This window comes from Dysidea avara, chromosome 3 (genome assembly GCF_963678975.1).
Source record: "Dysidea avara chromosome 3, odDysAvar1.4, whole genome shotgun sequence".
Classification (NCBI taxonomy): Eukaryota; Metazoa; Porifera; class Demospongiae; order Dictyoceratida; family Dysideidae; genus Dysidea; species Dysidea avara.
In genome coordinates this window covers 20983394-21006621 of record NC_089274.1, presented here as the reverse complement: position 1 = coordinate 21006621, position 23228 = coordinate 20983394, and the positions used below count along the sequence as shown (strand labels likewise).

The 23228-nt window shown below is 39.5% G+C and overlaps 4 protein-coding genes across 5 annotated transcripts; 2 read left to right on the top strand and 2 right to left on the bottom strand.

Annotated features, from left to right (window-relative positions):
* Positions 1-1618: 1618 nt before the first annotated feature.
* On the top strand, positions 1619-4359 carry LOC136250134 (cytohesin-1-like). The gene is made up of 11 exons (XM_066042304.1): positions 1619-1902; positions 1965-2047; positions 2407-2470; positions 2615-2736; positions 2794-2987; positions 3036-3109; positions 3404-3478; positions 3531-3716; positions 3770-3841; positions 3896-3989; positions 4043-4359. Exons 1-11 carry the CDS (start codon positions 1717-1719, stop codon positions 4207-4209), a joined length of 1317 nt encoding a protein of 438 aa, XP_065898376.1. The 5' UTR covers positions 1619-1716; the 3' UTR covers positions 4210-4359.
* LOC136250133 (sorting nexin-8-like) lies at positions 4257-6892 on the bottom strand. Its single transcript, XM_066042303.1, has 12 exons — positions 6828-6892; positions 6651-6778; positions 6466-6598; positions 6225-6418; positions 6056-6170; positions 5809-6011; positions 5642-5762; positions 5403-5593; positions 5133-5309; positions 4794-4823; positions 4591-4740; positions 4257-4545 (listed from the first exon to the last, which is right to left on the bottom strand). Exons 1-12 carry the CDS (start codon positions 6841-6843, stop codon positions 4369-4371), a joined length of 1635 nt encoding a protein of 544 aa, XP_065898375.1. The 5' UTR covers positions 6844-6892; the 3' UTR covers positions 4257-4368.
* Positions 6884-14888, top strand: LOC136250131 (diacylglycerol kinase epsilon-like). Of its 2 annotated transcripts, none has more exons than XM_066042301.1 (9): positions 6884-6975; positions 7163-7221; positions 10586-11330; positions 11378-11719; positions 12899-13012; positions 13272-13343; positions 13395-13522; positions 13822-13933; positions 14637-14888. In XM_066042301.1, the coding sequence occupies exons 2-9, from the start codon at positions 7208-7210 to the stop codon at positions 14751-14753; spliced, it is 1644 nt and encodes a 547-aa protein (XP_065898373.1). In that variant the 5' UTR covers positions 6884-6975; positions 7163-7207; the 3' UTR covers positions 14754-14888. The 2 variants fall into 2 exon arrangements, with proteins under 2 accessions (XP_065898373.1, XP_065898374.1); XM_066042302.1 differs by having other exon boundaries at positions 6895-6967.
* On the bottom strand, positions 14788-21684 carry LOC136250135 (cytohesin-1-like). Its single transcript, XM_066042305.1, has 11 exons — positions 21424-21684; positions 21279-21343; positions 21151-21226; positions 19322-19521; positions 19159-19271; positions 18520-18593; positions 18384-18458; positions 16468-16650; positions 16305-16364; positions 16180-16255; positions 14788-15044 (listed from the first exon to the last, which is right to left on the bottom strand). Exons 1-11 carry the CDS (start codon positions 21562-21564, stop codon positions 14869-14871), a joined length of 1239 nt encoding a protein of 412 aa, XP_065898377.1. The 5' UTR covers positions 21565-21684; the 3' UTR covers positions 14788-14868.
* Positions 21685-23228: the final 1544 nt, after the last annotated feature.

The following is a 23228-nucleotide window of genomic DNA, read 5'->3' as shown; positions in this document are numbered from 1 at the left end:
ATTGCGACCATGCACTGTGTGGGACATGCAAATAATTATGTTCTTGGACTGTCCACAATGATTCTTAAACACAATAATGAATATCAACAGCTTTCTGGTACACTAACAACTAGGGCTAACGAATTCTAAATGCCAATGTCTAAATGCCAATGAAATGAATAGTTTTAAAAGAATGAATATTTGAATAGTCTAAATGTATATATTTGATTCACAATTATGCTTTCATAGGAAATAAAACTGCTTCGTTTGTGCTGATCTGTTAATACAACCACTACAAGCCCCATTCTTTAAAAATAAAAAAAGACAAAATATATCGAATCTGAATAACAAACTATTTGAATGGTTTGTTTTAGCCCTACTATAACAACATAGTTTCTGATATATAGTGAAACGTCTACGTGTATTAAGGACACCTTTGGAACAACCAATATGACTATCAAGGTGCCGGCTCTGAGCAGTTTACATGCATGCAAAGGGATATTTTGGGACCCATTACCAATTGTCCAGATTATACAAGTATCCTTATTTTCAAGTGTCCTGATTAACAGATTTCACTATTATAGGTGAAGAGTTATTAGCAATCAACTACATCTGTGTAGCTCAGTAAAGCATGTAAGTTACTACTATAGTCACAATCCTTAAATTTTCAATAGTATAGTAGTGACCAGAACTACTATATCGATTTTTCAGAATCCTCTGAACATGCTACACCCCTCCCATCCTCTTTGTTCTTTCTTCTAGCGGCAATGTTCTGAAAGATGTTTACCAAATATTCCTTCCTGCTGTCATCATGAAATGCTTTACCATGCAGCTATACAGTAGTCAAACACTTAAAGTTAACACTACAAAACTCTTTCAATAACTATCCGCTGTGCATGCAGTGCATAACCTTAAATAAATCCATTGTTGAAGTTTTCACAGCAAATTAGGCATTGAACCTGGAATCTTTCGTTTACCAGCCACTTGGCTATGCTGCCCCTCTCTCTCCCTCTGCTTTCTCTCTCTGTGTCACACACACACACACACACACACACACACACACACACACACACACACACACACACACACACACACACACACACACACACACACACACACACACACACACACACACACACACACACACACACACACACACACACACACACACACACACACACACACACACACACACACACACACACACACACACACACACACACACACACACACACACACACACACACACACACACACACACACACACACACACACACACACACACACACACACACACACACACACACACACACACACACACACACACACACACACACACACACACACACACACACACACACACACACACACACACACACACACACACACACACACACACACCACACACAAAACCAAAAAAATAAAATAAATTAAAACTAAACTTATGCACTCACACAAAAGCAAAGCTTATAGCTAGCTACATCAGTTAGGTAGATTGAAATTAGCTGATGAATAAAGTCTAAAGCCACAGGAACTGCTATACTGCTAGCCACACACACCCCCACATTTTTCTATAGTAATTTAATACGTCATAGACTAATATTCGTAGTGGTAATTTATTCTAAGAATTACGTAAGAAATCGGTGAATTATATACCGCGTCATTTTGTATACAAACAGTTCGTGAGATAGCATCAGCTTAGTGAGTTAGCTGTATAGTGGTGAGGTGATAATCGTCATGACTGAAGTGCTGCCGCTACCTACCGGATTGTTCGGCAAGTCTTCTAGTACGGAAGAGTTAAACACGCTTCACGCGTGGCCGTCAGTGACTCCGAGTATGTCCGTCTCGTCGATTACGGCAGCGGAACAACGCGATCTTCAGCAAATCAGTCAGTTCAGGGAGCGAATAGAGAAGGAAATTGAAGTAAGGTGTACAGCCAAGTTTACAGCTTAACACACTACCGCCTCATGACGTGTATTGTATAGGAGCTGAAGAGCCAGATAAGAAAAATGGGAGAAGATTCTAACAGGCAACAAGAATATGAGCAGTTGATCCAACACGCGGAGAAGTAAGCAATATACACGAGCTATGCACTAATGGTGTTGGCAATGGAATGTGTAGCTGGCCAGTGTAGGAGGGCTTCCCTACCCACACCACACTCCTGTGATAATCATAGAATAGTTAGTAGCTACACGATCACCTCATTTATCTGTCTACTGTCCCTGTAATGCTAATAATTGGCCATTGATTATTTTACAACCAATTTCAGCATGTGGCCAGTTTTCAATGGAGAGCAATGAATAACCTGCAAAAATTTTTTCAGTCTTTCAAACATGACCGACAAAATCTCTGATAATTACTTCTAGAACTGATGTGGCTATGTCGCTGATAGTCTAGGGTTGGTAATATTGTGTGTCTGTGCTGCAGGGAAATCCCCACTAAAGAGCTATGGAGAACAGGAAGGATGCGTTTCAGCAAGCACCCATCAGAGGTAACTTGTGTGTGTAGTTTATATTGTAGCAACAAGAGTTATTCACTCATCATAATTGTCATACTATTTGTGCCTGGGTGGTTAAAATGTTTCATATATTTTATAACATATTCAGTCAGTGATGTAGTTATTAATCATTTGTAGGGCATCAAATACCTTATAGAACATGGATTATTAAATAAGACCGCTGAAGACGTAGCAGTCTTCCTGTTTGAGGGTGCAGAGATTCTAAATAAGGTCGCCATTGGAGAGTATTTAGGATCAGTGTAAGGGCGTGACATCCCTAATGTTGTACTGTGTAACACTGACATTTATCATTACAGAAAAGATTTCAACCAGTCAGTATTAAAATGTTTTGTACAACTACACCAATTCAAGTCAATGGACTTGGTGAATGCACTGAGATTGTTTCTTAAGAGTTTCGTCTTACCAGGCGAGTCACAGCAAATTGACCGTATGATTGAGACATTTGCCACACGCTACTGTTCCTGCAACCCTCACATCTTCAGTTGTACAGGTTAGTGTTTGTGATGTTGTGTGACATGTCATGATGTGGTTACCATAGATACCTGCTACGTGTTGTCATTTTCCATCATAATGCTCAATACTGGGCTACACAATCCCAATGTCAAGGATAAGGTATGCATCTTACAGGGTCAGGGTTCTGCTCACAGAGTGGTAGTCGCAATTAGACAAAAGGCATGGGCATGCGAATTGTAAACAGTTCAGACATAGATATTCTGTGGCAACAATGCTGGTAAAAAATTGTGAGTACTGGCCATTATAAACTGATGGGACTAAATGTTTGGTAAAATTGAAGGACATTTGTCACATTACTTGGCACACTGATTTGCTGAACTACTGCCATCCAGTGTGAGCAGAACCCTGAGAGTGTAAATTTACCTCGTATATTCCACTGTCCCTCATATACAGCCTAGTGTGGAGAAGTTTATCATGATGAACAAAGGCTTGGATAATGGACAAGACCTGCCACATGAGCTATTAACGGTTTGGAGCACAATACCATTGCCATATTGATCACATGTACACACACCTGTAGAATTATTATGATAGTATTAAGAAGGATCCCTTACCAAGACCAGAGGATGGAAGTGACCTAGCAGAAACCTTCTTCAGTCCAGATCACCAAGGCTGGTTAGTGAAGGAAGGGGGTAAACACAAGAACTGGAAGAAACGCTGGTTTATCCTCACTGACAATTGTCTATATTACTTCAAGTCTCCACAGGTATGACTACGACAAGCATCATAATATAGAATAATTGTATGAGATGTTTTTAGGACAAAGGACCCAAAGGGATTATCCCTCTAGAAAACCTGCAAATCAGGGATGGCAATGATGCAAAGAAACCGGTAAGTCCTGCTTTGAAATAATGATTGCATGGTGTCATGTGATCTCCCCTATAGTTCATGTTTGAGATATTCCAGGACCTGATGGGAAGTGCCCTAGGGACTATTAAGGCATGTAAAGTGAAGGATGCCAACAATGCTGTAGTAACAGGTACAACTGCAGTCATCTTGTGTGCTGCAATTAAGCCCCACCCACTCCTGCAGGTAACCATGAAGTATACCGGATACAGGCAAACAATGAGAATGAGAAAACAGTCTGGATGAAGAAGATAAAAGCTAGTATCCACAGGGACCCATTCTTTGAAATGTTACAACAAAGGAGACAGGCTGTGTCCCAGTCATCTAAATCCTCACAAACCGTTGTACTATAACAATGTCTGGTCCAAATATGACTTGTTTTTTTTTATTGCACAGGCAGTAACGGTAAACACAAACAATTTTATAAAACACCACCACATTTTTATAACTGAACAAGTATCAATTGAATGTGAATTTGTGATAATTAATATTTATGACAATAATTAATCCAGTTACCATGGAGAGTAATCACCAAATCCTTGTGATTTTGGTGGAGATGATGCTGTTGAACCATCATGTTTAGCAGCTAGTACAGGACTACCACTACTGGTGAGGCTACTAGCTACGTTAACACCACTGGTGCTGCTCCTGCTGACAAATGGTAACAGCTCTTTCCATGCTTTGTGGAGCTGTAAAAGACATCAATTAATGCCCACCTACCGTTACTCCCTCACTTGCTCATGTCTGACCACCTGTGTGGTGACCATATCATGAAGGACGTCTAGTAACAACTGAAGGTTAGCTTGTACGAGTTGGGACTCCAAGTGGAGACAGAAGATTGCAAAAAAATTTTTGCCTTCAGCTCTAACTAATTCGTCATCTCTCTATACACATTAATGGTGTGCACATCAATTGACATGTGTGGTAAGTGACTCACCCGCTCTATTCTATCAGTGTCTTCTGGTGACTAAATAACATTAAGCATGTGATAATGTAGGGGTTGTAATGTGTGTGTGGTGTGTGTATTATAAAAGTAGTGTACCCACACATATGCTACACACTTATACAAGTAGTAATGTAGAATCTGTTAATGTGGACACTTGCTTGTGGACCCCTACATGAACCAGACATTTAGTTGCTGTAATCAAACTATCCCTTTGTATGTGAGAAAATCAGGACACTACTGATTGTGGTCTCAAGACACCCAATATTACACTGTGTGCTATACTTATTATACATTGTACACACATTGTACACACATTATCCCAGCACATACCAGCCTCTGTCCTTGACTGGTGATTCGATCTTTCTCTTTAAAAGCAGTTTGTGCTTTAGTAAGAGCTTTGTGGTGCTTAGAGTGGCTCTTCTCACGACGCTCACACAAATCTTGATAAGCCAATAACAAGTCGTAAAAGTATGCCAGTTTTTCTGTCACTGCTACCTCTTTCTTGTACTGTGACAAGGCAGGGGGTAATTATGACACACAACATACTAACCAGAGTTATGCCCACACTGGAGGCAGAACCCTGTACTAAACTAATAGTACCATCTCTGTGGCCTTTTCCCCAACATCAGAAAATTTTGGAGCCAGATCTCTGGTACCCTTCTTAACTGTGCTCCACAAGTCACCACCTCCAATATTCCATAGTGACAACTGTCCTGAAGTGTCCTGAGCACTGCCCCCACCACCAATATTACTCAGTTCTTTCTCATAAACCTTCATGTTCTTTGATAGTGCTATAAAACTACAATTCACCCACGCCCACAATTACAACTAATGCTCACCATCAGTATGGCCTTCCATCTGGTGAGCCACACCCAATAGTTTGTCAATAGTTTGAAGCATAATAGATATTTGTGATTTTGCCTTGTCTGCCCTAGTAACCATATCCTTGTTGACATGTTCCTATAACACATCCAGTTATAAGACACACTATCAGATAAACACCTACCCTGGCTGTCCGAGCATATTCACTGGTTGAAGCTTCATCCAAAACAGCCTTGTACCTCTCCTTAATGTGTTGTGCCACCTCAGCTCCCGTGAAGGAGAAAAAGTAGCGAACTATTTCATCATCTCTCAAAACTGGATGACGTCTGATTAATAACAAAAACCGACGCAAAGCCTTGCGGCGTTGTTCAATAAATGATGGAGATGCTATATAACGTTATGAAAAATATTTCAGAAATAAGATAACTAACCTGCAATCTTCTTAGGCGGCAGTCGAGGTATAAGGCGGAATGGATATCGACACTGCAGACACTCGTGGAATGCAGCAAAGTCTCTAAACCTCCTCACTACCCTAACCTTTAATACCTACACACATTAGCCTGTCACTATCAACGTAACTAGCTAGGTCTGTACCCTCACTTTACTCTCAACAAGATATTCCTGATATTTGAACACCATTCCTTTCTTCTCTGGCACAATCTGTACTGTGATGCTGTCCATCTTCTGCAGGTCAGAGTAGGTGTAACCAAAAGTTGTGGGTGAAACATCTGATGGCTTCACAACCACTTCCTTTTCTGGTTCCTTGAGAGGTGCCAGCTTTGGTATTGGTAGGTCTGTGCGTATGTGCAGTACAGCACGTGATACTCGCAGCCCCACCTACCCTTTTCTGCATATGCATCAAGCGCCCAGTCCTCCACGGGTTTTCCTAATTGTGCCACCGCAATAAGCGCCAGTGACTTAAACAACCCGTCTTGGCCAAGCGAGTCTTGTCCGCGGTTACATTGGCGCCAAATCTACATACAACTATTAGACTACACAGTACACACTGCAGTACACTACCCTAACCTGGTCTAGCACTGCTGAAGGTAGGGAAGCTGTATCAGCTAACGACTGCCACGCCTGTCTGCTTATACGCCCGCCCTCACTACCACTCAATTTAGAATGTACGTCCCGATAATATGATGGGATACGGCCTGCAGGAACCCATTTGTTACCTAGTACACGCCATTACAACTAGCTTACCAACTGTGAGCGACATGACAATCGCAGGAAGGTGAAATGTGTCACGTGACCTTCGGGTAAAATAATTATTTAATACGCGCTTATACAGATCTGCTGATGCATCGAAGTGGCGAGACCATAGAGACAGAATGTGAACACAAGTAAACTGGTAAATAATTGATGTATGTTAGTAGGTGGCTGTGTGTAGTACTATATTCTAGTACTGATTTTTATGCAAACGACTTCCGTCTTACAATTTTATATGTACATGACCCAGTATAACCCGAGGTATAACCAAGGAGTGTGTCTTATAACCAGATAGTCCCTTGAGAAGATGCTTTTTATGTTGCTATTAGAAAAATTGACTGCTGGCTACAGTGAAACGCGTACCAGCCTGTCACATGATTGATTTGTTGTGAGTTACTGTTTGTGTGTGCGTGTGTGTTGTCTTTTATTGGTATGTAATATTTATCACAAATTAAGGTGGCATGAGATCATAGTGTCCAGTATGCAGAACACACTAATAATCTAAAACACCTATATTATCTAATGCCGTTTACTGTACTATGTAACACCACCGAGATATGTAACAACAACCTTACACTATTTGCTACATCACTGAATTATATAGAGTGTTTTGTGTAGTAGTTTACCACAGGTATTTCCAGGATATTGTGTGCATGTGATTCTTAGTACAATTTATACCACCTGTAAAATGTGGTAATGCAAAGAGAGCATCAATTTGTGACATCTCTACCAAAAGTCATCGAGAATAAAGCCAGATGATCATCAAACTGATGCGTAGTGTGTGCACTTGCTTTTACTATGCAGGCATTACTGTGCCTGAGCTTTGTCGGAAATGATGGAGAGAAGTTGATGTGTTGGGAAAACAACTGTCCCTTGTGATTATACAACTATTTGTGTTACCAGTGTTTTGTGATTTTATAAAATTTGTCCATTTAAAATCTTTACTCTCGAAGGTATGGCCACTTCAAATAAATTTCCTGTTTGGGTGAGAAGGGAAGCAGGCAATTCATTCCATCTTAATGATTTGACATAAACTGCATAGAAGCTTTAGCTTGTACTTTCATTATGCAAGTATTGCTGTGGGAATAACAATCCTTGACACTTGTTAACATGTTGATTATTTTTTCATAGAGAATATAATTTTTGTGTTTTAGAGTTGGTAGTAAACAGATGTGGACAGTGGGCAGGAAACACATTTAGCATATACAATAGTAGAACCTAGAGCCCCTATGCTCTGATTGTACTGTTAGCTCAGAGGGTGGGGCTTACTTCACTGTAACACCATGAACCTTTTATAGGGAAATAGGTCTTGCACTGCATGTAAATTTAATGCACCAAAACAGTTGTATGTTCAACTGTGCTAGCACACCTATACCTTTTTGCTCTGCTGCTACAATAGAAGCACATGCGAACCCCAGAACAGCTGTATTAGTGAGAAATTCCTTGCTGTTTGTATAAATGCATGAAGCACACTTTGTAGTTCAGTAAGAAACGCTTAGTACTCGAGTTAGTTCAGTTGCTAGCAATGTTGTTAGGCATGTATTATGTTTAATTAATGACATCATTAGCTATACTAAGAAAATGGAAATTCGGAAATGCTGCATCATAGCTTTTCGATAGGTTGTTCTACAGGAGGATTTAGATGATACACATTTCCTGTTGTCATGTGTCACTTCCCATTATCATAGTTACCTGTGGTGTAGGTTTTCAGGTTGAAATGTAAATCATGACCGTACAATAGTCACTTTGTCATGAGCTCATTTTCTGTAACAGTTCTCTTGAACATTCTTTTCCTACAGTTTGCATGTTTTGAAACCAATGAATTAGCTGCCATAATCTGAGCTACTGTAAACTTTAGTACTTTAGTGATGAGTAATATATCAATATTATCGATTATCATGATGAATTTCTATATCACGTTTAATTTTTTTTTTTAATATTGTGATACATGATGGTGAAACACTTATACAGAAAGTTTACTGGAAATGATATTTAAGACAGTACTACAAAACTTATTTTCTTTAATAGAGACTTCCAGTAGGTCGGGTGTTGTACTGCTACATTTCAAAAAGGAGTACTAAAATTGTCACCATGGCTTCATGCCGATTTATATTGTTGTGATAATTTATCATGTTGTGATGCAATATTCAAAATTTTCTACTGGCAATACTAATAAACTTAGCAATAATTATGTTGATACATACAGGGTGGTACATGACTTCTGCCCATTACCAAATAACAACATTGAGTAGGTTTTGTAAGGGTAACTTTTATTATGTGTAGTTACCATAATCATGTCCCCATAGTGACCATACCTTAACACATACCACCTGTATAATAGCAACAATTAGTTGAGTAATTACCTCTCAAGTGTTCAGTGTACTCTATACTCAATGGTTTGATTATCATGTTTGTCATGTGTGAGTGCTCGCCTGTCAATACAATACCATAGATGGCAATCAATAGCAAATATATCATGTTACTGTAATGTTGTTAACTCTATATGGCTTCACCTCTGTGTGTCCCCTTTGTGGTTCCAGGACCATGTAAGTGCTATCATACCATCCTTGCTTCTTGCAATCATAGATAATATAGGATGTATATTATCAGGAGCTTATAAGCACCATCGGCACGCAAATAAGCTCCTATATTGCAATCCTGTACCATGCAGAAATTCACCAAATTATTTTTTCATCTATTCAATATTACAGTTTAGGGCTCAAACGAATATTCTATTATTCGAATATCCATTTCAAAGGAAATATATAACGTCAGTGTATAGAGTACATAGAAATTCTTGATCCTATATTTGTAACCAAAAAACTCCAGTATTGTGCTACCCTGATCAGTTTATCCGCTGGACTGTCTTATTAGGATGTTGTTTCCCCCACGAGTGGTTTGTGTGTAGATGTTGTTACCTCTTTGTAGTCATCTTTGTGACCGGCTACCTCTACTGTAGGTGTTGTGGCCTTATTTGGTGATGCACCCAGTAGTTCAGTACTATTCAGAATTGCAGCGAGATGATACAAAATATTGTGTATTTTCTGTGTGGGAAAAGCTAGAAAATGGCATGGCATACTACTGTGAACACACATGGCTAGTTAACATTAACTCTTGCTTCTACAGAGTACTGTCTCCTTTGCAGTAGCTAAAGTATTGCAAACTGTAGGACTTTATTGATCCATATGAACTACATGGTAAAATTGCCAAATTTCTGTCCTCTTGATGTTTTGACTTTCCAAGTTTTGGTCTCTAATACTGTACTGTCATGTTTAGTTACCAATTGTATTTAGTTACCAATTCTTATTTGTTATGGTGTACGATCAAGTCCACAGAAGCTTTATTGATGTCAACATCATTTGATGGTTGGCTAGCTGTACTACAAGAGAAGGGAAGTGTTTGTGTAGTCCCCGTAGTCAGATGGTATTCAAATAACACTTCTAAACAATTCCTGCAGTGTTCCATGGAACATGGAACATCCTGAGATCATTGCTTATGTATATCATTTTATACAAACATCATTAATAGCATTATTCACAAGTTGTATTATTCATTCATAGGGAGGTCATTTTAATGTGTACATTACATGTACAGGGGGTCCTTGGGGGCCAATTGTATAAAGGACACTGACCTCTCTAAAAAGGACAGTTTCTGAGGTCACTATCTAAAAACCCTCAGCTCACATTCAGCTGTTTGTCCCTTCATAGTTTTGTTTTGTGTAGTGTATGCCACTACCCCTGATCATCTTGTAGGTACTACTACTATTACAGTATGATGGAGGTGATTGCTGCAGTGTTGGTGTGGCGAGGTGACCTTTATCAAGTGACCTTTGTATGTGTGATGGTGTTAATACTGTGTTGGATCATTGTGCGGTTCTTGCGTCGCCGACCAAGGGCGGCCTTGTTCCGAGGCTGGGCTACCAAACGGCTGCACCGCTGGTACCACACTGACTTCTTAGACAAGCCGACATATTGTAACAGCTGCATGGAGCCTGTGCTATCAGGGAGCTACTGTGACACTTGTGGACTGTGTGTTTGCAGCCAAGACAATTGTGTTAATAGTGCTGATAAGCATCAGACTTGTAAACCGGCGGCAATTGTCAGTCGCTCTTGTTCCCATCATTGGGTCAGGGGTAATCTGCCATTAGCCAGCAGCTGTTCTAAGTGTTACACTGAGTGTGGTAATGAGCCAGGACTGGCGGACTACAAGTGTGCATGGTGTCATCGTACTGTTCATGAGAAGTGTCTAGTACAATATCGATTGACTGTGGAAGAGTGTAGTCTTGGGCCATATCAGACTTTAATTATCCCTCCAAACTGTGTCACCTTGAAGCTGGTTGGTTGGAGAGGAAGGCGTCGGTTGGGTGTCAATGAACTAAAGCCAGCAGTTGGTATTCCTAATTGGAGCCCACTGCTGGTATTGGCTAACTGTAAAAGTGGCGGGAAAGATGGTGCAAGAATTTTGAGGAAATTCAGAAATCTTCTCAACCCAGTGCAGGTTAGTTGTTATCACACTGTCATGGTAACCATTGCTTCATTATTCAGGTTGTTGACATTAATGAAGTGCCTCCTGCTCAAGCCTTACAAATGTGCAGCATGTTACCAGGGGTAACATGGCGTGTACTGGTGTGCGGGGGTGATGGCACTGTTGGATGGGTACTGGCTGTGTTGGACGAATTATCCCTACCCTTACCCCCTCGTGTTGCCATACTCCCTCTAGGGACAGGCAATGACCTAGCTAGAGTGTTGGGTTGGGGTAAGGGTTATGAGAATGAAGATATTGGGGACATCTTGTCAGATGTTGAGCACTCTCAATTGTCCATGTTGGACCGATGGACTGTCATCATTCAACCTCAACGTTACCTTGGTATCAGGAGATCTCCTAGGGTAGGTGTGGCTCTTATAGAGATGTACTGATTGTGGGGGAGTGGCTCTTATTATGAGGGCGTAGCTATATACAGATTTGCTGAGTCGGATGTGTGCTTGCACTCTAGACAAATCCTTCCATATGTGTTTGCTGAAAGTTAGCACCTCAACATATGTGACTGGGCCTGCAAAAATACAGTAGGGCATGTTGGCACAACACACTACTGGTCATATCTCAGTAATGCAATATTTACATTTTATAACTTTTAATATATATTTTTAATAAGGGCTGAAAATTGCATGGCCGTAGCATGATGCCATAAAAAGTTATGAAAATTTGAAAAGTAAACAGCTTTTATGTACTCACTTTGGTAGGCCCAGTCACAATTCAGCAGGCTTGAAGGCAAAGGGTTTTGTGGGTTTGGATAAACCGTCCTCTTTAACAAAATGATCCACCATTGTACCATGTTAAAATGATTAAAATAGCAGTCAGAAATCAAAATCTTCATCAGTATGTCCCCTAGCTCTCCCACAGTGTTCTCTGCATTCTTGTACTACATCAAATACACCTTTTGTTCCCTGAAAAAAAAAAAACTAATAGTAAATGGTACATGTATATTCAGTTAGTGAAGCCATTATCATCAAAGGAGTAACACTGATATACCATACAGTAACTAGTGGTACAGGGTAGACAGTGTAATTAGCTAGAAGCCAGTTATATCACAGACTTGTTAAGCCTTACTGAGATATATCACTACATCAGCTTGATATTAGCTGTTAGTGAAGTTATGGTATAGATAAACCACACCACTAACTTGAGATGACCACTTCAATACACTCTAGCTATGGCTAGTCAGTATATGGTCAATTTTTTTTGCATTTCTGTAATAAGTACACTTCATACCGTCTGCCTTTGATCCACCCTTGCACTGGGCCATGCCTGCCATGCCTGTTGGTACAACAGCATCTATGATGTACATAGCAGGTTGACAATACTTGATATGCATTAACACTCTAGACCAGAGAACCTCTTTTAGCACTGAAAATATACCTCTGAAATGAGGACAAGCCATTAAGTCTGGCTTTTTACAATTTCACCTCTCAGAATTAAGCCCCAGTTGAGACAATCTAAGCAAGGAGCCACATATCCTGGGATCTGGAATTCTAATTCAGTTGTAAACCATGTCTCACACATTACAGGTGTTGAAGGTGAACAACTACCTTGGGGTAGGTTGTGATGCTGGTGTAGCTCTAAACTTCCATCGTCAAAGACAAACCAGACCTGAGCTGTTTACCAGTCGGTTGCTGAACAAGGTGTCCATCTGTGTGTTAGTTTGTCCATTTACTGTGTTAGCTTGTCTATCTCTGTGTTAGTGTGTCTGTCTGTCAGTCCCACACTTAGTTTTGTTTGTCTACAGGTGTATTGCTCTCATAGTTGTGTTTTGGAAGGTTTTGCACAATATTTTCAAGTATTCAGTACATAATATTTTTGTCAACGATAATGTTTTGCATGAAAGCATCAAAGCTTATACCAAACTTTCAACGTGTACTGTTACCATGGTTACTTTCTTAGGCATGGTATGTGGGCTACGGTGCTCGTGACGTACTGGAGCAATCTTGTAAAAACCTTCACCAGAAGATAAAGGTGTGTGAACCCTTTCTACTAGTGTACTATAGCCATCCCACTTTTCTGCAGCTATTCCTGGATGGACAGGAGATGGAGCTGCCTGAATTAGAAGGTGTGGTCATACTGAACATCAACAGCTGGTCAGCAGGATGCACTATTTGGGATGATAGTAAGAAGGATGGCATGGGAGCCTGCAGGTAACTATGGCAACAAAGGAGGTTGGTCAGAAGTCATCCTACTTTCATTGGTGATTGTACAATCAAACATGGTGCCTGGTATTGGGAACTCTTTGTTGTGTTTACAAGAAGTATGGATAATATTTGTCCTTAGTTAGGAATGCTTTGTGTTGGGATGGCTGAAAGAAGGTTTGTAAGGGTTCTGGGACATGTATTGCATGGATGTACCAAATAGAATACTTGGTATTGACACAAGATGTTTGATGACCAACCTCCTCTGTCATGTTGGGTTACTATGGTGATGATGACACCCCTTACAGAATGGATGATAAACTAATTGAAGTGGTTGGCATGTACTCATCACTTCATATCGGTACAATACAAGTGTCTCTAGCTGAGCCATTGCGTATTGGACAAGCTTCTGAAGTGAAGGTGTGTTCTGTATGTGATGTGACAGATTAACAAACCCAAGAACACAATAGATATAGATAAAAAATTACTTTTTTTGATCTGGCTTTATGTTACAGGACAACCTCTATAATGAATGTAGTAAAAATGAGCCAATAGTTCTCCATCCCAATGTATCCACTGTACTGTGTAGCATGTGGACCACAAATAATTGGAGGATTGAATATTAGAAATATAAAACTCTTTCTCTTGAAATTTAAACATACTGTATAAAACACTGAGCCTGTATGCACTGTACTATCCAACAGCTAGTTAGAGGAAGTTTTAATTACAAAAACTGAAAGTTCCAAAATGTTTCTTGATAAAGAAACCTGTACTGCAAGAAGTTTTCCTTAAATTGTGGATTGGTTCTTACACTATAGCCCTGTCAACCTAATAAGTGTATTAGCTAAGACTCTACACATGCTTAAGTTCTTGTAAAAGGAATATGAAAATTACAAAATTATTGTGATGTGTAAATAATCTGAAGTCTTCAAGGAGATTTCATATATCTTTTGGCTAGTTGGGATTTAGTAATAAGATGGTGTTTGAGCTGCCTTGCTAATAATAACTATATGAAGTGTGAATTTGTAAATGCATCAAAGTAAAGTCTCACTGAGTCCACTGGTACATGAGATTGCTGTATTTTACCTAATTACCACAAGTATTTGCATTAAATTTACTGTAGATTGTTCTAAATGAAGCCCTTCCAATTCAAGTTGACGGGGAGCCATGGTTACAGAATCCTTGTACTGTCACTATCACACATCATGGCCAGTCATGCCTCCTCAAGAAAGTGTCATGATTGTGTTATAATAGGATCTACCAATTTGCATTCATCATATCACCATTTATTTCAAATTTTTAAAACTTGTTTATTTCATTGAATTTTATGCTGTATTTGTATAATTATATTATTATCAACTGGGAGTGAAATACAGATAGTCAAATTGTTGGAGGTCATTGGTTAATTTTTGTCTCTTCTCTTTTAAAGTGTCGTGAATTGATGCCTTAGCAACACTGGCCTGGATGCTTTTAATCCAATCATCTTTTTCCTCCTTTGTGTCACACACCAGCCGATAAACATCGTGGTTACCTAGAATCACATGATATAAAGTAACTGCCTATCTTGACCCACTGAAATAACATAATCACACTATTCCCAGAGTCACTTAAAGTTATGCCAGCTATTATACATTATAACAGGTGCTATTTTAATGGTTAAAAAACAGTGGGGTAACTTCAGTCGAGCATTCTAGTAGCCCCTGCGTTTATCCTGTAGCAGGCATGCCCTTAAGTGAACAGGAACAGTGATAACCGGTCTCTCGTGCACTATTGTGCAGTTAGATGATGCAATTGCATACTTTTGGAATATCAATAACAAGCATTGTAGATGATTCTTTGAAGTGATAATGGCACTACTAATAAAGAGAAACAGTAAGGAGAGGAATAATATCGGTTGGAGTACGTGTTGCTACTTTTGTACACCTCGAAACAGTGACCTTGTGCCTGTATGCGCATGCTCAAATGCTGGAAAACCAGACTTGGAGATAATTGTTTCAACTGTAAACAGGTTAGCGATGTTTATTGCATTATTATACACAGTGCTAGCCTGTAAAGTTGTGAAATTTTACGTTTGGTTTCACTTAGATCGATTTTTGCATTTTAAAGTTATATAATGGATTTGTGGTTGCTCTTGTGTAAACAGCAACTCGATAATCAAATTCCTTGTTCTATAGCGAGTAAAAAAAAAAGATATATATAGTTTATAGAATTATATGGTATGGTGTGTAAGTTACAGCAGTTTAGAAGAGGCTCTACAAATTTGGCGGTGAGGGGGTTAATTAACTGATTGTTCTGAAGTAAAACATTATCAAGATACTACTCTAATAGAGCAGTCACCTACTCCACAAACTACTTGTACACTATATTTTCAAAGTCATGGTTGCTATTATCAGGAGCCCATTAGCACCACATGGTGCAAACTTGCAGCTATTATGGGCTCCTGAGAAACAATCAGTACAAACAAGAGTTCATAATATAAAGAGGGAGGGCTCCCTCTCTATATTATGAACTCTTGGTACAAACAAAGGTAGTGAAATCTAAATTAAGCACAGACAAAAGTATTCTAACTAAGTCACTATTTGCATACATAGACTGGGAACTGCTCTACTAATATTCCTATTGATATTTTTGGTGTCAATGTCCACATACAACTACCACATACATACCTTTCACTACTTTTCCTTCAGAGTCTTTCTTCCATGCCTTGATGACACCATCTTGGGCAAATATCTCAAAGCATGCCTGTCATAATTACATCACATGGGCAACCACTTTACACCACATGACTCACCTCGGACACCTCACGAACAGACAGATTGTCCAGTGGTATACTACCAGTTAGTTCACTATCCTGTAGATAAGAGTTGTATCAATTACACTTAGAATATAATATGGACAGTGGACACACAGTATCTGTCCCATGATTCCACAGTGTTCACACGATCACAACTCACCGAGGGCTGTTTGAAGTAATACAAGATGTTATCCTTCAATATAAACCATCGACGATGTTTGGTCTTGTACTTCCCTCCTTCCTTAGTTAACCATCCTTCTTTCTCAGGGTTAAAGAATGTCTCAGCAAGATTACCCATCCCAGGGATCTTGAACTGTTCCCGTCGTATGTCCTCAAAGAATTCCTAACAGGTAGTAACCATGGTGATGACCAGTATTACAGTGGAGCCTCTGACTAATGCATATTTTAGGACGTACTACCAGTTAATAAACCATTTGTCGCTGCAATAAGAGGTTTAGGTAAGAATACATGAAGCTAAAATCTCTGTCCTTGTTATAGAAGTTATTTTTTAATTGTGTGCTTAATTTGGAGAGTTTGTTAAGAGAGGTCTCACTGTACATGTGGCAGAGGAGTGCTCAGCTAGCAATGAATGAACCTGTTTACAGGCAACTAACCTGTAGCACAACTATCAGATTTACTGCACAATGGACCCTGCAAACAACCAGTAGTATTCTGATTTTCCAAGTCAGGATGTTAACTACATATCTGGGCTATGTCCTCAAGTATTGACACATTTTGGCTTACCATATTGTCTTGAATTACGGCCCAGGCGTTTATTTCTTTCAAGTAACTTTTTACCGCGGCCACTAAACGAGACCGGCGACTATACAAGACCAGCGTTTATATACCTGATCAGCATTTACTAGTCAACTTCATACCTTGGTGTTGTACTCTCCTGGACTCTCCTTGATGTTTCCCTCAGCATATTTCACAGATTCAAGCTTACAAGGAACTCTATAAAATGTTCTTCATTTCATCGTTTATAACACCGCCCGGAATTGTTAAAAACAGTGACTGCACTAGACGTTTATTTGATACCCGGTGTTTATTTTTGTTATGATGCTGTATACCCCCGACAACTAAACAGGACCAGGCGTTTATACGAGACCGGCCGTAATTCGAGGCAATACGGTATATAGTATATAAGAGCTCTGTAATATAACTGCTGCATGGCTTCCATCTGCTGTTTATAATGTCTTCACTTCCCTTTCAACTCATCCCAACGTTGTGTGGTAGTCATAACTACCAACACACTCTTTGATAATGCATGGCTTCATTTGCTGTATAGGCAAAAAAAATTTGCTAAAACTTTTTTTTTTGCATTATGCACTTCAAAGACCCTACAAATCTAGTTGGTAGTCTAGCTACATACTTTTTGTTGCAAAATACTACATGTTGAAGTCTTTATAGTCAAATTGTGTTGTCATTGTTGTTCTTTTCTATGCTCAAAACGTTTTCAAGTAGTGCTGTGAAGTCTGGAACTGTACAATTTAATTTGATCAAATCAATACCTCTATTGCTGATAGAGGTATTGATTTGAAAGGTGGAAATCACTATCAGCAATACCTCTATTGCTGATAGAGGTTATGATAGAGGTAACAAGGTGGAAACTTCAACAAACTGAGGTGTTGACACTACACCACTTTTCAAACAGAGATTTTAAAGACCACACAGTTTGTTATGTCTTTCTTTGCTGAAAAATCTACTGTATAGTCCACTTGCATTCCTCATTTTTCACCTATTACACAGGTGTGTAGTACAAACGGGAGGGTCACACTTGTACAAATCAAAGTACTTTAATAGAGCAGTCAATCACTCTAATAGAACAGTCACACTTAAATACTCTACCTATAACACAGTGTACATAAAACTCCACCACCACCCCTGACAGGACTAGTGTTACTAAGAACTATTATGAAGATATTGTACATACATGAGAGCTCTGACAGTTACCATAGCAAGAGCACATAATATAAAATACATCACTATTTAGTATTATGAACTCTTGCCCATACTGTACATATAACAGAGCTCATGGACTGACTCAGCTATCCATGACCTCCTATAGTCACTCACAGTTAACAGTTCTGGTGGTAGATCACTACCATTATCGATCCCTCTGTTCATGCTGATGAAGCTCTCTAGTGTCGGCTAGTGGAGATCATGTGATATGATAAATAGCTGTTCTCACATTTCCATAACAACTACCCACCTTATTCTTCACACTGGGATTGTGTAGGCTTGTGTTCAGCATTATGATAGCATACGCCAGTACGTAACATGTGTCTGTGTAGGGTACACACACAATATACATATAGAATAGCACATGACTATGCGTGAGTGTGTGTGTCCGTGTGTGTTTCTGTGTATGCGAGTGTGTGTGTTTCTGTGTATGCGAGTGTGTGTGTCCGTGTGTGTTTCTGTGTATGCGAGTGTGTGTGTTTCTGTGTATGCGAGTGTGTGTGTTTCTGTGTATGCGAGTGTGTGTGTTTGTGCACGCTTATGTGTGGCGTAAAGGATAACAGGACACACACCCAACAACAAAGAAAAGAGAGAAACTTTAAAGGTGGTATGATCTATGGTAAACAATATCACACAACCAATTATTGTTATTGATATCAATTAGTGAACAATAGGATAATAAGTGGGGGATTAGGTACTCAAATGATAAAGGCTTCTTTGGTAACTCATAAGTACATAATTAACAACTTCAATAAAAACACCACACCACACCACACACACACTACAAGCTCACATACATGCATGCAAACACACACACACACAACACACAAACTACACTACACACATACATATAGCACACATACATATAGCACACATACACCACACGCACCTGAGTTACTGAATAAAGTAGGGTTAGCAGCACAGTATCCCTGAGCAAAGTGTTCCATGATTCTATCAATCTTCTGTCCCTCTCCCGGTAGATGGAAGCTACTCAGAAACTCACTACCACAATCATAAATAATAGCGACTTCTACAAATAAGTGGACACTAACCGTAGGGCATCCACCAAAGACAGTCTATCTAATTTGTGTAGCCCAACAAGCTTCTTTAACACCTCAATATTTAGGTCGTGGTTCTCCCCAAGGTATTCCCCAACAGAAACCATATTGAGCATGTCTTCCTTGTAGAGAAACTCAGCAATAGCATCTGATGTCTCCTTGATCAATCCTTCCTCTACGAGATACTTGATGCCCTAATGGTAGATTAGTGGGAAACAGTAATGACACAGTAATATGTCATATGTTATGTACATTTATGCCACAATACTATACCATCAGATGCTTGCAAAGACCTAGTAAAACATGATTATTCAACAAAACCTCATTGATTACGAGGAGGACTACGTGCAGAAATTCAAGTAAACTTATCTTTTGTTCCCTGTAGAGTATAGTATGTACAATTTGCATGCAAATTTTATGTTCTTACATAAGGCTGCAACATACCATGTCAGGGAAGATTTTATGGCACAACATTCAACAACATTTCTATGGGAAATACCTTACCATTCATTGTGAGTCAAACATTTGGGTGTGATTATAACATGGTGAAATGGTCACAAATGGATGTAATACTAGTTCTCAAAAGGTAATATTAAATTATATTGGCTGGTACTAATTCATCTGATTATAAATCACTACCAAACACAGCATGATAGACACAGACTTGGTGAAAGTGAAGACAACGAGACATGACAACAACTTAGCATAATATATGCTATAACAACACACTGAAAGTAACCATGTATAGGGGGGATATGATGTTCTAACAAGTTTGTACTGTGTTGTGACGGGATACAGTAAATAGAGATTTTCAAAAACCATTTATGCCAGCCATAATATTGTTTGTAGAAGTGAATATGGTGCATGGTGATATACTGGCTAGTACTCTTGACTCATGTAATTTTACAATGGAAACATTATTATATACTTGACAACTTAATACCATAATTTAATTTGTATAAACAGAATTTTTTGCTATATACAACACCTTGAAATGTGGTATCACACAGTGTGGTAGTACTGTATAGTAGGGATGATGAAGATGTTATTTAATGCTCAAAAATACCAGCCTCGCTTTCCTTCATGCAAGCTGGGCAGTATTAGTTAGGCAAAATTAAAACCCAAAAACAGAGTGACCCCCAAACCTTTCCAACAAGTTTTTATAAAATTTGAATTTTCTGCTATCTAACTCAAGAATAACTACTTTTTCACTGTTTGGCCCCAAGATGTGCTTTTCTGCCAACCACAGCACCTACAATGGACTTACTACCTTTGTCTCTTTTCCCCCCCACTCCACTACTGCATAGGTGTTGATTCACGGTAACACGTCATGGCTTCAGTACAGGCTATTACGAGAACTGTCATAATTTCTGTACTGGCTGGATGAATTGCAGAGGTACTTCTCATACTGTTCTTCGTTTGTAACACTGTATAATGGGTAGAACACAGATGAAAATGAACTTAATTTTTTCAATACGGTGTGTGTTCACTCACACAATTCATTTTAAAATGTGTCTGGCATCATTCTTTCCTTTGATGCAGTATGTGCATTCTTTCTTTTCCTTTGGTTCACCATATTGTAAGTTTACAGGAAAAATAACTGAGATGCTTAAAATGCATATGAGTAAAGCCCAATGGTAGAATAAAAAATATCACACCTTCCTTTGTTATCACAATGGAACAGCCCATAATTATGCTGCATTCTGTGGTGATGCATTTTGTGAACAATGCAAGCTCTTTGGCCAAACATACTTGTGTTGGTGGTGTACAACTAGTATATCTTCTTGACATGTACAAAACCATAGACAAAACTGGTGACTCACATCTTTAGGTTTAGCATTGAATTTGTTACGGCCAGTCTTCCATCGCTGTTGTGTTAACCTCTCTTGTCTGTCATCCCTATACATGACATGAACTTGAAACACAGGGAGGGTGGGGGAGTGACACTTACTCGTTCTTCACTTCCTCAAGGGCGGACAGCTCGTTATCAATATCAGCTATCTGTACACGTAACTCCTGTACGGGGTGGGACGGTACTAACCACAACCATCAACAGAAACACTACACGATACACTAATACCCATCACTACACGTACTTGTATCTCGCGCGATAACTGTTCTCTCTCGTCTCGAATCTGTCGTAGAAGCGCCTGTTCCTCTTCGCTCAAGTTCAGTTCCTTATCGGCCATGTTAGAAACCTCTCTACTGTTCTGCACTACGGTTACTCTATTGGCCATCCCTGTAACTGGAGCCGCCGCCGTTGACAGGAACACACACAAATTTATCGATGATTTAATAATGACAATTCAATTAATTACCATAGAAAAGTCAATTCTAGTGCAAACCGTATTGCATCGAATGCGCATGCTACTCACGTGGACTTGCGAACCCCAAAATACGACGTGATGTACAAGTGTAGCTATACATATGCAGTTAAAGCTGTATCCCATTCACTAGCCAGAAGGATTGGTAGGGCACCGGTGTACCATTGTATTTGTACAAGCTGCACTGGGGGCAGGGGCGGATACAGGGGGGGGGGGGGGGGGTCAAAGGGGGCTCTTGACCCCCCTCCAAGATCGAGATACTCTAATAGAGCAGTCACTCTAATAAAGCAGTCACAGTATTAGGACAATGTGTAGTGAGCTATTTAAGGATTTTCTATGTACTTTATCAGCTATAAATACGTGGTTGGTGAGGTGGGCAGCTATTGTCAGCCGGCTGTGACCTTTTTTTTTTTTTTGGGTCTCACCTTATCAAACCAGAGACAATGTAGTGCCTCAGTTCATTTTTGACCCCCCCTTTCCATAAGTCTGGATCCGCCCCTGACTGGGGGGATGCCCTCCCAGGAAAATTTTTGAAACTACATGCTGAGATTCCAACTTGGTGGCATTTTGCAGCTAAAATTTGTCATCTCTAGTAGGACACTAGCTGTACGAACGTTATGTTTGCATATTAGTTACGTAGCTGTAGGAGGCTTCATATTACACCTAGCTCGTATTGAACAATTTAGCTATAGTTAGCTACGTACGGTGAGTACCTGAGTTGGTAGGGCACTGGAACCATCTACTATCTATGCTGGAACTGATTGGTTGGGCATATTCCCTACCAGTACCCACCTTAGCTACGCCATTAAATTCCCATTCACTGTTGTACACTCATAATGAATGGCTTAAATACATGGCCTAAACTACCAATCTCATTTCCATCGAGATTGAATGGTTGACATCAAGTAGAATCGGGTAGCTAGAATGCAATTAAATGTTGCAAAATCAAGTGTTAAAGTGTGGTTTAAGCCAAAGTCCTTTGGGCATACTAGTGTACATTGATAACACCATTCTGAAAAGTATCTAGGTGTCCATATAGTCAACTTAATTGGACTGCTCATGTCTCTGCTGTTTGCAAAAAAGCTTTCGTTACCTATTTTGGATCAATACCCATTGCAGATGTTTATCATCTTCTATTATTAAAATGTTGGTTGACTCCCTCGTTCTATCTTGTATGGATTACCCCCTACCTGTTTGGGGTACAGCATTACCTCAACATTCTATCCAACGTCTTGCATTGCTCTTGTAATATGGTTACCTTCCAAGTCACTTTGTGCTATGCACCACCAATATAGTTATCCTCATAGCCTTTCACTGGACCCTCCTATATTGTTTGGACCACAGTAGAACTCGCTGTCCTTCTCACTTTGCCAACTTACCGAGGTGTGCACTTTCACAAAGAAGTTCTTTCGTTATAGCACATTGGTGTGGTGGAATAACTTACCACTCAACCTACCTTCTGGTCCAATTCACACATTTTCATCACTACTTCATGGCTATATCTCTTGAATGACATATATTAGTAATTTTTGTATTGTAATTTAATAGTGTAAGTCTTGCCAGGGCTCCCGTACTGT

Coding starts and splice junctions, on each gene's coding strand:
- LOC136250131 (XM_066042301.1), top strand. Junction 13,013..13,271: donor CCAGTCGGTTGCTGAACAAG/GTGTCCATCTGT, acceptor TTACTTTCTTAG/GCATGGTATGTGGGCTACGG. Junction 13,523..13,821: donor GATGGCATGGGAGCCTGCAG/GTAACTATGGCA, acceptor CACCCCTTACAG/AATGGATGATAAACTAATTG.
- LOC136250134 (XM_066042304.1), top strand. CDS start 1,717: ATGACTGAAGTGCTGCCGCTACCTACCGGATTGTTCGGCAAGTCTTCT. Junction 2,471..2,614: donor TCAGCAAGCACCCATCAGAG/GTAACTTGTGTG, acceptor AATCATTTGTAG/GGCATCAAATACCTTATAGA. Junction 3,717..3,769: donor ATTACTTCAAGTCTCCACAG/GTATGACTACGA, acceptor AGATGTTTTTAG/GACAAAGGACCCAAAGGGAT.
- LOC136250135 (XM_066042305.1), bottom strand. CDS start 21,564: ATGGCCAATAGAGTAACCGTAGTGCAGAACAGTAGAGAGGTTTCTAAC. Junction 16,365..16,467: donor ATTACTTCAAACAGCCCTCG/GTGAGTTGTGAT, acceptor TCTTATCTACAG/GATAGTGAACTAACTGGTAG. Junction 16,256..16,304: donor CTGTTCGTGAGGTGTCCGAG/GTGAGTCATGTG, acceptor TAATTATGACAG/GCATGCTTTGAGATATTTGC.
- LOC136250133 (XM_066042303.1), bottom strand. Junction 4,741..4,793: donor ACACTGATAGAATAGAGCGG/GTGAGTCACTTA, acceptor TAATGTGTATAG/AGAGATGACGAATTAGTTAG. Junction 4,546..4,590: donor AGGTGGTCAGACATGAGCAA/GTGAGGGAGTAA, acceptor TGTCTTTTACAG/CTCCACAAAGCATGGAAAGA.